Source organism: Rhipicephalus microplus, chromosome X, assembly GCF_043290135.1.
Source record: "Rhipicephalus microplus isolate Deutch F79 chromosome X, USDA_Rmic, whole genome shotgun sequence".
Classification (NCBI taxonomy): Eukaryota; Metazoa; Arthropoda; class Arachnida; order Ixodida; family Ixodidae; genus Rhipicephalus; species Rhipicephalus microplus.
The window spans coordinates 42,162,619-42,176,817 of NC_134710.1; the positions used below are offsets into that span (position 1 = coordinate 42,162,619).

Below are 14,199 nucleotides of genomic sequence, written 5' to 3' on the forward strand. Positions count from 1 at the left end.
AAAGAATCTAGTTGAGAAAGGGGGAACGGTCAGTTCGAGTAACTTTTGCACAGGCGTGTTAAATATTGTTACTCAGTGGTACGTCAAGATGCGTATTCAAGTCTTTTAAAGTTTGTAGGTTACAATATTCGGTGTTAATTTTTTTAAAGACAAACCGCTGAGCTAAAGGATGAAGGTTAGTAAAAGTGATTTAATCATTAGTAGAAATATACCGAGAAGGTAAAGACTAAAAAAATTGTTATATTTTTAGTGTTTCAAAGGTTTAGTGTAATATCGTATGCCTTTACTGTCATGTGGATGTGGCTTGAATTGGCATTTAAGGAAGAAGATATTAACATAGACCAGATGATTTCGTAAAATGATTAAGTTTGGCGTCACGGTGTAGTCGTTACGCGCTATGAGAATTGAAAACAATTGGCGCACGGTTTTAGCATAAACCAGTGCAAGTGTTGTGAGGTGCTTTTGATAAGTATTGCACGTAAGATTACTTTTGTGTTCAGTTAAGGGGCGTTTTTCCGTAATGATTTAAGGGGTCTTTTGAGTAATCAAAATTTTTAGCTATGGGCCAGAGTGTTAGTGTGGTTGCCATTTAAAAGAAAAAAAAAGCGTAGGTGCATTGTGGCACATTTGAAAGACCGGCCTGGTTGCCGAAAACTCATTGCCGGCGCTTGCTGGTTCTAGCGGTTGGTCCTTGTGGTTTCAGTGGTGTTGGGAGACTGCGGTTACTGTGATCTCTCCCGTCGAGCATGATACTACCCGACGTCCGAGATCTTCCCGTTGGCGGAGGAGCTGTAGCGATCAAGCTATGCCTTGACCCAGCGGGTCATTTGCCACGCCGGATTAGTGCCAAAAAGGACAGTCTCGCCACGGCTGGACGGAGGAAGCAACAGAGGCCGGCCCCACGAGACGGCGCCCACTGATTGACAGCGGCGCCAACGGGGTGGAATGTCGCCAAAGAGGGTTTTGGAGCCGCCGCTCTATCTCCCGCCTGGGCCAGCCACGCATCGTTAGCGCGTTAACCGGCAGACGACGACCGCGCTGGTCAAAGGGCTCTCCCCGGAGGATTCCACGAACCTGGCACCTCTCGAAAGAGCGGCGCTTCTTTAATCCGCAGTCAATAAGCCGACCGGCCGACTGCCTATGCCCGCCAGGCATTGTCCCTGCTGCCGGAGGACGAGACGTAGTGTCGCCAAGACGCCGCGACGCCACAGAGAGGACAACAGGGACGGCGTCTTCCTGGGGGAGACCGCGGCGGCTGCCGCGGATCGCCCCGCTAATTGAGCGAACAAAATCGGCGGACCCTCTGAAGTATGCGGCCAGGATCGTGGGCACTCTCGACTAAAGGCTCACACACGACGAGGAAGAGCCCTGCTGGCGCCACCAAAGTGCAGTGTTCACGTGGACCTTGCATGCTCGCCCCCCTCACCTGTGTGTGCGTGATTGGTGGTCGACTCGGAGAGGAGGAGCCCGACAGGGCATAAAACGACGCGGCAGAGTGCTGGACGTCGCTCTAAACTATGTAAAGTTCAACCACCACGCTCGTGGTTTGTGAAACCACTAGTTCTTCTTTCTCTTCTGTCATCTCAACAACTCACTGTAAAGATGTAAATAAATCCGTTAAGTTTGCTCAAAGCTCTCCCCTGGTCCTTGGCTCGACGGAGCGACGGCGATCGGCCCCGCTACCCGCAGACTGCGGTCGCCGCGACGCGTAACAACTGGTTGGCAGCGGTGGGATGCCAGCGGCGACCTTCCTTCCCATCCCTAACAATCCTTATCACAACACGCAGCGTCACACCGCTGGAACTGCTGTAAGAGACGATGATTGCACATACATACACACACGAATTTTTGCTGTTGAACTACACACACGATAAATCTTCCACCGGCACTACAGTACATCTCAAGATTCAGTGCCGGATGGTTGTTCAACGCAAGCAGTCGGTTTTTTCGATCAACAAACACGCTAGCAAATGCTGTGAGGGCGCACTTTCGTCTAGCTAGCTGGTATTTCAGCCTGGTTCAGCGTTCACCGGAGAAAGAACGTTTCCATAAGCAACGCGCGCTGGTTGCTCTATCTCGCCACGCGGCGAGTGCCGAGGCGGTGGCACCCTCTCTTGCGCTCCGACAGCAGCACCATCAGGACACGACGAGCACACCGACATGCCACGACCCTAAGGTCCTCCACCCTTAAACCACGCCAAGCGTTGTCAGGGCTGACGCCGGCACGACGCGGGAACAGGAAGAACACGAACGCAAACTAAATTGAGGCGGCTAAGTGTCACTTCCCACTCAATTCGAAGGAAAAAAAAATAATAAAAACGCGCACAGAATCTACTTTTATGTTTGAATATCTCTATCACCTTCTGTAGAAACAGGTTGCAGAAATTACACATGTCGCTTTCGAATAAATCTCGCAGTGTCAAGTACTAAGGAGGCGTACACAGGAGGCATTTGTTGCACGTAACTTTCTCTATGTTGGGGCGCGCACCCGTGAGATGAAAAGCAACCGGCATTCAGTCTGACATTTCACCTTTTTCCAGGGCACGTGGCTTTGCAAATATTGGCAGACGTATCGTGAGCGCCCAGTGTATGCATTACACTTGCCAGCCATTGCAGTGTTCACGTGACGTCACAAACAAGTTCTTGGTGCTGGGTATCCAGACATGGCGGTTACCGTTACATTTATCCCAGCGTTCTTTTGTACTTCCCCACTTTCTTGTTCACCAGCCGCGCCAAAGGTGAAGATGAAGAAATGCGAGAGGCACCAGCCCTCATCTGATATCACAGTTTCTCGCAGCGCGCGTTCAAGTAAAAATACGTGGCGTCTACACCAGCTCGTACCCAGCCATGGCAGCCACAGTGACGTCAATGGCCACACCAAAAGAGACCCAAGAACGTGTTTATTTGACGGTAGACACTTACCATGCAGAACAATAAAAGGAGACTGTGTACTTTAAGCCGTGCGGGAAAAAAAAGGACAAGTTCATGGCCGTGTTAAATCATTGGCGCCTTTGTGCCATCATAAACTATATTGTGTTGTTTTCCTGTGGTATAAGACATAGGTCGCGCACTTCTTGCTTCGATAACTTGCATTTTTGTACAAAAAATTATCCTGCCTATATTTATGATTTTTAGGTATTAAAGCTGTGTTTTTCCTGCCCATTTTTTTTCCCGCTTAAAACGCAATTTTTCAGTGCCTAAACAGCCGGCCTCTAGTAATGAAGATAGTAGACACCAGACGAAAAGGCAAGATTTGCGAATCGGCACTTTTGCCACACCTGTTTCAGTGCCAATAGCTGACTTATGGGGCAAAAGACCACGAAGTCAGCAAAGTTTTTCTCAGAAAGCTCTTATGAGTGAGCGCTTCTTGCCAACTGGGCAGTTGAGCATCTCATACACCTGGCATAAAAGCCTCTGACAAGGAAAGAGCTGCGCCTGTGGTTGAAACAACAGTGTTTTTGTTTTTTCATGTGTGCAATAAAGCAATTACGACTCCTGTGATGCTCACAATGCTTTCTTTTTTTTCGTACATGGAATGTGCAAAAGAAAAACAATTTCAGAAATACAATTACAACTGCACTTGTCAATAAGGGACTCTCCTGTTGCAAAGGTAACTGTAGCGCAAATAAACGTATACATATTTAAGGGCAACGGCAATAAAAGAGAAAAAACAAGACGTAAAAACTCGCAGCTCAGCCAAGCAACCACTTCAGATAAAACCAACACTTACGTTAAAACCTCTCTTACGCAGATTTGGTAGGCACGCTTAACAATATGATTAACACTATAGCAAGTTTACTTTCGAACACATTATAAATTAATAAGCGCATAGCAGTTGTGCTGTGAAACCACGATACGCCGCAATAATTCTGGCGCTCTTGCTTTAAGTTTCCCAAAGTCACTCTAGGTCCTACCGATGGCACCGCAGCAGCCGCCTAGAGCACTAGTCGTGCCACGCCATATCCACTCTGCGTGGCAGGCCGCATCGCGTGTTTTCATAGAGCGGCTGTGGCAATAGTACACCAGCCAGCGCCTTTTTTTTTTTACTTCGAGATGCCTGGCATGTCACTTGCGCTTCTACTATTCGCCCGGAGCCACTGTGCTTTTCTAGCTTTCCGCGCGGTGGGGCGAGCTTCTTCTGACACTACGCTCTGCGTACCCCTCCAAATATAACAAAATGACTGTTACTACAAAATAGAATAAAGAATTAAATTAGCTTAGGGGCTCAGTATGGTGTACATTCAAAGGGTCGAGACAAGAATTATATAGACGAGGGAAGAAATGTTACCCTATTCGTGACCCTTACGAGAGTTGTTCTTATCTACAGTAAGATTAAAATACTTCACTAAAAAAATCAGAGCAAGAAATTAAGATATAAACAAAGCACCTTCAAGCTTGTGTATTCGTGGGTGGCAGCTCTTTATTATACATCTTAAAACTGCAGTGTAGTCACTTCTGTCTAGTGCACTGTTTAAAAATTGTGGTTTTCGCATATGAGTTTTACAACAGCCTGTGTGTGTTTGTTGTTGCTACTTTCATATCTCAACACAGGCAAGCATGTAACAGTGCCACAAATTGACATAGTTCTGCAAAAGGTTTCAGGGATGGTTTTTGATCTGCTAGAGCATAGCCAAATTTTTTTTTTCGTGTGAGTGTCTTACAACCAGGTAGTCTTTATGTATGTTTGTGTGTGCTTTTTTGTGTATACCTGTATATGAGCACACATGAAAATTGAAAAATTTCTGGGATGGCACTCAAGCCCCCTAATCACCTCCACCCCCTTGGCTGCGTGATAGCATTATCTGCAGACATTTCATTAGTCCATGAGGTATTATGTTCTTGTATGTTTTGGCTAATCAGGACCGTCCCTAAGGCCTCATCGGTGAAAAGGAGGAAGATTGCTGAAAGCTAATTGTGCAGCTTCTAGTTCATTTTTGCTATAACTTTCAACCATCGTACACTGAGTATTGCATGTGCAGGTGTCTTGTATAACAGAGAAAAAAAAACTGATTCATAGCAACAAAACTCTACAGCACAAACAGGACATGAAGCTATGAATGAAAACAGGAGAATCGAACGCTGACTTCAAGTTCAATGTTCAATACTAAAAGTGGCATATACGTGTGTGTGCACGTAGTGCGGTTTTCTCACCTTGTATCAGGGGCGTAGCCAGAAATTTTTTTCCCGGGGGGGGGGGGGGGGGGGCAGAGGCATCAATCAGTTTGCCTCTGTGACGTGACTATCGGCGGTAGTTTGAGCAGGTTGTGTTCATGTACATCAAAGTCATGATATTCTGTCCCCCCCTACCCATGCATAAGCTTGTAAGAGTAAAAGTAAAGTAACAGCAGTAAAAAATACAGTAAACAACAGGTACAGTGGTCATTCGCAGCAATGGCCTCTCGTCACGCCATTTAATGGACTAGTCTTTAAAAATGCACCATTGCGACGACCCGCCCGATCGGAGAAGACATCATTAATCGTTAATATCTATTAAGCGTAGATGACGGAGTCCTTGTCGGGGCGAAGTGCATTTACAAGTCAAGAACGGTCCCGCATAACATGGAATGAGAGGTATACATACATTAAGTTTTTGTACATTCATAATTACATTTCGGTTTGCTTACTTTGCTGAGCGAATTTCTTATTGTCGATGTTTGTGACTGCATGCCTATGAGAACGATTTTTATGTTCAGCTCCATATGTCAAGCAGCCCTGCCACAGCGATAGCCTTTAGTCAACATTTTTTTACTTTACTGCACACATCCAAGCGTGCTAGCGATAGACAATATTTTTTGTAGGTTATGCTATACATTGGTAACACGATTTCCCACGCGTTATTTTTCGGGCAGACTTTCTCGCAACCTTGGTTGACATTACAGTTGCACTGTGACTTTTAATAGCAAAGAAGTACTCCAATTGTAGAAGTTTTATCGTGCAATCTACGAGAGCAAGGTAATTATTGTTGAGAAATTCTCACTCCATCTCAATCAAAAATGCACCTGGGACAAGACTATAGCTACTCACATGGAGATAGCATGCTCGCTACGTATATGCGCTAGAAATCTTAAATAAGCACAAAAACGTGTAATGTTCTTTTTTTTTCCCCATAACTTTCGTCATTCTGCTCTCTAAAACGATAGCATTGTGGCAAGGTGTCTTCCATTGTTTGCAAGCCTGCAACCATGATTTCTCTTTACGTCAACAAATTTAGAACTCTACAGAATATTTTACCGCGGATGATCAATATGCCACATATATGCTGTTCTAACTACTATGTGCATACATTTTTGCAGCACTTACGCCGGCGCAAACAGGTGAAGACTCATACCACAAAAATATCGAGTGATCAGATCACTAGTGATGAACGAAGGAACTCCGGTCTTGTTCAGAGATAGTGCACCATAATTGATTTCTCAGAACGCGTGAACTCTGACGAGAACTGCTAGCGTATGCGACACGAGTTTACTTACGCTGTACTGTGCACCACCCATGCCTGTCGATTGTCTGTTTCCGGCATTCTGATGCGAGGCGCAGGAATTTCACTGCTGGCATCAACTCTTTTGCGTTCATTCGCATTTGTGGTATGGGATCATAACGCAACAGAAACTACCAGCCTTCCGTAGGGGCGCAATCACAAACACGAGGCGTTTGGCACGCTGAGTAAGATACTGAGCAAGCGTAACCTTAATGGCATCTGAAGAGAAGCGGAGAAAATGTGTACCCGCGAATCTTTCCATTACGGGAGAAACGAGCGCTAGTGGTTAAGGCGGAACTTAACCAGCCGTAATGTATTGTCGCTAAAGTTCTCGTTCCTTACATTCAGTGTCACTGCCTGAACTTTGCTGAGCGCGTTGCTTCCTAGCAATGCGAAGTCACCGCCTTGAAATACGCTGCCTACAGGTATTGCCGGGTAGTTTGTGTTCTGTGTCAATCAGCGCCCTTCTTATGAGACTGGATGGCCGCGCCAGAACGCCGTATACCATAGGATAACACTTGATTATTATTTCTTGAAAGGTGATGTTGCTCCCAGTGCACGCTGTATAACTGGCAAATAAGCTACATGAGCCAAATAAACGGTTCCCAGCTGTAGTTCTGCACTGCTCGAATGCGACTCTTGTGCGTAAAGAACTTTTGAAAACCGATCAGAGCATGATGCATGCACGAAAACCGCGATTCCTGACAACGAGATTGGTTTTTACGTGTTTAACGGGCCAAGACACCAGGAGTTGCAGGACGACGGGACCAGATGACATTTGCTAATGACGACACGAAAACCAGGCGCTAACTACAGCTTTTCCTCAGTTAGTAAGTGCAAACTGAAGTTCCAACCTCACTGGCAAGAAATGTTTTCCTGGCTGCTGGTGTATTCGAAATATCAGGAGGGAGCAAGACGTGTGCTTTTCGAAAAAGAAAGTTCAGGCAAAGGGACTTGGCAAGTTCTTGGTGCAAGCTTGGGCCTCTCTCCGTTCACACGATGGAAGAATGCATCAAAAATTTCAAAAGCCACAGCGATTGTGACTACCATAAGACCGCTGCTCTATATGCAACAAATTTTCTAGAAGCACTCAAAGGTGAGTCAATCACTGAAAAGATGCAGTCATCAGTGCAAGCACAAAAGGAATGAAACAGAAAAAACTGATCTCAGTCATAGACACTGTGATCTTCTGTGGGTGACAAGGTGATTATGAGAGACGATTATAAGAACCAAAATATGATTATGAGAGGCGCCATAGTGGCACTCTTCGAAAATTTTATCACTTCGGGTCTTAACGTGCACGAGCCTCAAGCAATTTCACCTAGATCGAAAATACGACAGGGATTCGATTCCACGCTCTGCAGGTCAGCGATAGAGCACCATAACCACTGGATCACCGTGGTGGGTAGTAAAAAAGACGGTTTGGGTAAAATCACTATGCACTACTTTTCATCCAGAAGTAAGGGCGCAAGTTCAACTGATAGAGATGTATTGCTGAGAATCAATTTCACAAATGGCAGAGATTGCGTTCTCTCCCGTTGCCTACACCTTGCTTTTCGGTGGTACCATTCACTTGCAGACATGGTTTGTGGATAAGAAAAGTGTGAGTGGCAATGGGCAATGCAACAACCCAAGTTTGCATGTAAAAATTATCGTAAATTTTGGGTAACATATGTGGTATATAATATGACATATAATGCGCAGCATAATCTTCGTGTCAATTGAAAAAAATAATCAACAGTATTCCGCTATGTCGTGTCTGTTTGCTGTATGAAACATTGCTTGCACCGAGTTTATTTCATTTCTTGTAAAAAATTATGGTTACTATGTATATTGTTTTTAGTTTTACATTATATATGTCCACCCATGTTTCTTCATTCTGTGCATTTATTGTTCTGAGTTATGTTGCTAGTCGCCCCGCCGCGGTGGTCTAGTGGCTATGGTACTCGGCTGCTGACCCGCAGGTCGCGGGTTCAAATCCCGGCTGCGGCGGCTGCATTTCCGATGGAGGCGGAAATATTGTAGGCCCGTGTACTCAGATTTGGGTGCACGTTAAAGAACCCCAGGTGGTCAAAATTTCCGGAGCCCTCCACTACGGCGTCTTTTATAATCATATGGTGGTTTTGGGACGTTAAACCCCACAAATCTTATGTTGCTAGTCGCAAAAATCGTTCGGTGTGCCCTTCTAGTCATGTCAATCTAAAGGGACGAACAAATGAAGCAAATCAATAGGCCTACATTCGTATATTTTTTCAGCTTTATGTTCCTTATTCTTGTGCTGTTTGCTACACTGCTGAACAATAAAACTTGTGCTCTCTACAACTTCCTAAACTGCATTTATCATTATGCTGCTTTAGGTTTATGACTATCATATTTCTATTTATCAGCTTAAATTACACGATGAATATTTTTGTAGGCCTTTGTAAAGTTGTGATTGGCCTGCACGTCTGCCTGTGTTGCATTTTCATCACTAGACAACACTACGGAGTGCTTTTAGTCGTTAGGGCATAGTAAGGATGTGTATTAATATACTTTACACTCGCATACAAGCGAAGTTTGGTAAATGAGCCATATAATCTGTTGGGCATGCGTGTATGTGCGAATGCTACGTGCGTGTGTGTTTAGATGTTAGCAGAATGTGCGAAGGTTCGATAGAAATGTTAGTCTTTTGCTTGAGTATATATTAGAACACATTCAAAGAGTCACACTGTAATATGCTTGAAAGTGGCCTATCTTGCCTTGGAACTGTGTCTGGCTTTTACCATTGAAACGAGCGTTTGCCTAGTGAAAATTATCGTATTGATCGACTTTAGCAAGATATGTTCCGGCGTCTACAAGTAAGACCACCGCTGCAGCATTATTCCAGTCACCAAGCCAACTTAAAAAGCAGCCGAGATTCCTGCCCAAAATCTCACATATAGTGTCAAAGCCTTGACAAACACCGCAACATGTTTTTCCGTACGCAGACATTAATTATTCACTGTAAAAGTGCCCAGGAATGCTATTATTTTAGAAGCTAGGCTTATTTTTTTTAATTATGTCAGCACGAAGCGATGAAAAAAAAAAAGGGTGGGTAAGTGGGCGTGAGGGGAGGGGGTGGGTTGCATGAAAAATTTCGGGGTGGTTTCAACCCCCCCCCCCCCCCCCCCTTGGCTACACAACTGCCTTGTATTGGAGCCTATATTGTCACTCCGCATGCAGGGCGACAGAAACACTAATGAGTAATGCACGCTACGATTGTTCTACTGCAAGGCATGCACCCTCGACGGTGGGGCGGCGCAAGACTATAGGGTCAGAACACAGTGCCGCGAGCAGCAACGGCGTACATACATCCTGTGCTGATGCGCCAGGCATGTAAAACTAGAGGAGGCGCTGCACCAGCCTTAGCCTGCACCAACAGTGCAGCTTCAGCATGCCAAAGCTTTCCTAACTGATACAAAGGTCTAAATGAGCCCACCCACACAATGAACAACACTGAAGTACACTATAATCCAGAGGTATGGTAATAGAAAAAGAACAGCAGCAAAAAGTGAATTTTTTTTTTATTTGTTAGGCCTAGTAAACTCTTTGTCCATTGACACTAAAATAGAATAGACATTCACCCTCTTTCACAGATAACTTCAACAACCTGCAGAGAAAAGAAAGCACAGGTGATGAAATAGGTTTAAGGCAGCTTGTCTGGTCAAAGCTGAGAAAAAGCTACTCACACTAGGTTCCATCAGCATTGGGTCAAAGCAACGATGAATTGCACTGCCCATCAGTTCATCCAGCAACACATTCACCAGGCTGAAGTTAAACGAAATTCATTAAATCACTTCACTAGTCACTATCATAATTGAGCTATTGTTCTATTTTGCTAAGCCAGAATAAGAGCATTTCTTTTGCTGGCCTTCCCTTAGGTTGTCTTAGTATACACAGTAATACAACCTACAACAAAAGTTTACAGAATGTGGAGTCAACAGAAATTGCAAATTCTTCATGTGTTTTAATGTATAATGCTTGACATTTAATGAATAACTGTATAGGCCACAACAGCCGCTACAGGTTCAAACATCGAAAGCTGAAATGTTACCACGGTAAGCAGAAATTCAACTTTAAATTATATGTCCCGTAATTGTTTTTTTTTTCTTTTTTAGGAGGTGTGCATCAATATACTACAAATACAACAACAGTAATAAACATTTGTGGGCAACATCAAGATGTAATGAATCCATGGTTACAATAAATATTGAATTTTTTATAATTATGATGAGATACGACAGCCACTAAAGAGAGTACCAAAAATAAAGCTTACTTTTCATCACTGACAAACCGCCACAGGTAGAGCTGGAGGTAATGTGTATCCACTTGAACTTGCTGCAACCCATATCGACTAAATGTCTTCAAACGCACACACTCCAGAAATGTCTGCACAGCGGAGAAAAAAGTTAATATTGTAAAATAACGCCATGCTTATGATGCAAAACAAGGTAACTGTCATTGTGGCACATTCTCCCTCACTTTTATTTCTTAAATTAACACTCAAGCAATTTTAGACCTCATTCATCTATTGACAAACATTTTATCCATGCCCCCTACATCACATTTATGGGTCTTGCTCACATTTATGCACAAGTTTATGAAAATTTTAGAATTGAAATTTGTTGCATTGTACTTTGAAAGCAAGCAAACTATCCTTGAATTGTTCATGATGAGTAGTACAATAACTGCTAGGGTTTAACATCCTAAAACCACCATATGATTATGAAAGATGCTGTAATGGAAGGCTCTGGAAATTTCGACCACCTGGAGGTAAATTAACATGCACCTAATTCTATCTTAGAGGCCTCAAGCAGTTTCACTTAAATCAAAAGTGCGGCCGGCTTGGGACTGTAACATTCCCAATGCCACTTTATGTTCCTTTCTTATGTCCTGTATAGCGCTCACGGATTGAAATGCCACGTTAAAAAATTCACTACAACAACTGGTATGCGTAATTTCTTGAGATAGTTACTAAAAATATGGTCGATAAAAGCAATGATCGCTCTGATGCAAGTGTTGCAGTCAAAATTACAGTGATATGTCACAAAATAAAGATAGTAGAAACAAAAATTTATCTTACTCAGCCCTATATTATCACATTTTAATTCATAAGCACTGTACTTCTCTTTCGACACTAACCTTTCCACTTCATATAATCATGATGACATGTTTGAATGAGACAATGATGATTGAAGTGCGGCTAATATTAATTACAGTGGGTGCTACAGAGTTACACAATGCCTTCAGCACGTGTAGGTTTCATCAGATAGTCTCGGAAGCATAGCAACATACAAAATCAAGGTAAATAACAAGAACCCTGCATGTTCAGCATTTGTTGCAGGGCTTTTTTTTTTCTTGATCAGGGTCCTCTCTTTGAAACCACGAAGGAGACCAGCATCTGAGATGTAGTGTCAGTTTTGGAATATAAGCAACACGGCAGCACACAAATTACTTCATTCTAATGTATTAATGCACTATTCTCTGCACATCCTGCTATGCCGGAGCTCACTGCACAGTTTTGAATTCACTCCCAAGCAATAAAATGAGACATCATCAAGACATTGTGATGCACTTCACATGAGGCCGTAATAGAGATGAAGCAAAGTTTTCGATGCAGCTATTGCTAGGCCTGCTGCTTTAGAGGACTGATGCCACAGTTTTTTTATTCGAGCATCATGTTTTTGTAGCCACAGAGGCATAAACAAGGTATATGCATACTTTTTGGGAACATATAACCGTTCACTCACCACAGGGAGCTGGGTCACTCGCACTAGCCCTTCTCAAATTCGCTGACATTGGCTGTTAAGAGCACGCAGAAAACAGACGGGTGTATGCGTCCCTCGTATCGCATTGCCACAATCCGCCCACTCACGCAAGAAGGGAGACGCGTGCCTCGCGTTGCAGTAAGCGTTTGCTAACTCAATCTTGGTGTCATGTAAGCACTGGTGAATATGAACACATTTCAACAGATGCCAGCAAATAGTGGCATTCACAATGCTCCCATGACAAACAGTGCCAACAGAAGTGACCAAATGCATCATGTCACCTCTCCCTTTGAGATAACGCGTGACCTGTGACTGCAAGGTGCAATAGCCACATCATTCCTAGCAGGGCCAACCGAAATAAAAGACCCCAGCTTCATGTACACCACTCACGTCACTCAATAATGTGCCATGCCTTTTAAACTATTCCACACACTCCACTAACGACACCCTGAACCCCAATTTTCTGGCATGTGTTTATCTTCTCTTTCCACCAAAAAGTGCAATCACCTCAATCCAATAACCCCTCCTGCCAAACGTGCAGAGACAGTGCGCTCCCCCTCACACATTTTTTATATCCTACAGAAGTGGATGGGGCACAATGGTATCTTATTACACTAGGACTTAGCATGAAACATCATGATGACGGCTAATTTTCGTTTCCAGTATCTATATCATTGCTATTGCAATAAAATGTAATGGCATCAATCTGCTAGTGCAGTGGTTCTCAGCCATGGATATGTCAGGAACCCCTTGTGGACTGGTGGAAGTGATGGGGGACCCCTAGCACTGGAAGGGAGGAAGCGGGGGGGGGGGGGAGGTACGTAGGTAAATTTACACAAGTGGAGCGTGGAACATGTGCTTTTTATTGCTACTAAAGACATCAAACAAACGTGCCACATCACTTTAATTTGGAAAGATTATCAATACGTGACACAGTCACGCTTAAAGAAAGATGTGGGTGATGGTTTCGCGGATCATAGAAATGGCTTCACAGACCTCGCGGACCCCCATTTGAGAACCCCTGTGCTAGTGATTCACTCAAGGCTATAGCCAAAGAAGCAATCATTTGCCATCTATCACCATTAGTCATTCATATTATAAATATTAATCTAGAGGTGTGCATACTTAAAAATAGGTGTAATTGTAAAGAATACAATATGGCCCATTGTATACAACAAAAATCCCACAACATACATCTAAATTTAAACAACATTCATTTAAACCTAAAGTTGACTTGTGTCCCTTAATAAAATGGGAGGGATGATAATTTCAAGCTTGCAAAAGAAGGACAAAAGTGCATAACTTTGTATGAAAAACAAGATGAAGTAGGGACGATTTGTTGCTTCCCTAGCTTTTGCAATCATGAACCAAACTAGACCAAGCCACAATCATAGAAACGTTGAAGCTCCTACAAATGAACAATTACGTGATAAGGAAAGAGAAGCTAAACTGGTATTTATTTCATGAATAAGAATTTTGCATGCTAAAAACAAACAAAAGCAGAGTGCAAAAACTAGAGGACAAGAGGTCCCCACCTAACAAGGCATTCTCAACAATAGAAATATTTAAACAATTTCTGCAGGTACAAAAGAAAAACTGTGCTTATAACTTGTACTGTAACACTAATTCTTCAACACTTAGAATCATGCTCACAATGGCAATAGTTGTAAATGAATGTTAGATCTAACAAGCTTTGTCAACAGCTCATGAATGCCACGACTGATTTCATTAAGGCATGACAACACACATCCTGTGCTCTGTAGGTCTGCTACTGCTTAAAAGATGACAATGCTCATGACAGGAATAAGCTAAAGTACACAGCACATATGCTATGCATGTTCTTTTACATGTCCCTGTTCTAAGTTTTGCTGTTGATGATGGGTTTCGCGGATCATAGAAATGGCTTCACAGACCTCGCGGACCCCCATTTGAGAACCC

The 14,199-nt window shown here is 43.5% G+C and overlaps 1 protein-coding gene across 2 annotated transcripts in view; it reads right to left on the reverse strand.

The window, feature by feature from the left end:
* Window positions 1–9,999: 9,999 nt before the first annotated feature.
* The window catches only part of Vps51 (vacuolar protein sorting 51), a 41,573-nt gene continuing 37,373 nt past the window's right edge, over window positions 10,000–14,199 (reverse strand). For both annotated transcript variants that reach the window (XM_037426871.2, XM_037426872.2), the window contains exons 17-19: window positions 10,770–10,882; window positions 10,183–10,261; window positions 10,000–10,103 (exon numbers count right to left, since the gene is read on the reverse strand). In XM_037426871.2, the coding sequence (XP_037282768.2) occupies window positions 10,074–10,103; window positions 10,183–10,261; window positions 10,770–10,882 (222 nt within the window). In that variant the 3' untranslated portion in view covers window positions 10,000–10,073. The remainder of the gene's footprint in view (window positions 10,104–10,182; window positions 10,262–10,769; window positions 10,883–14,199) is intronic.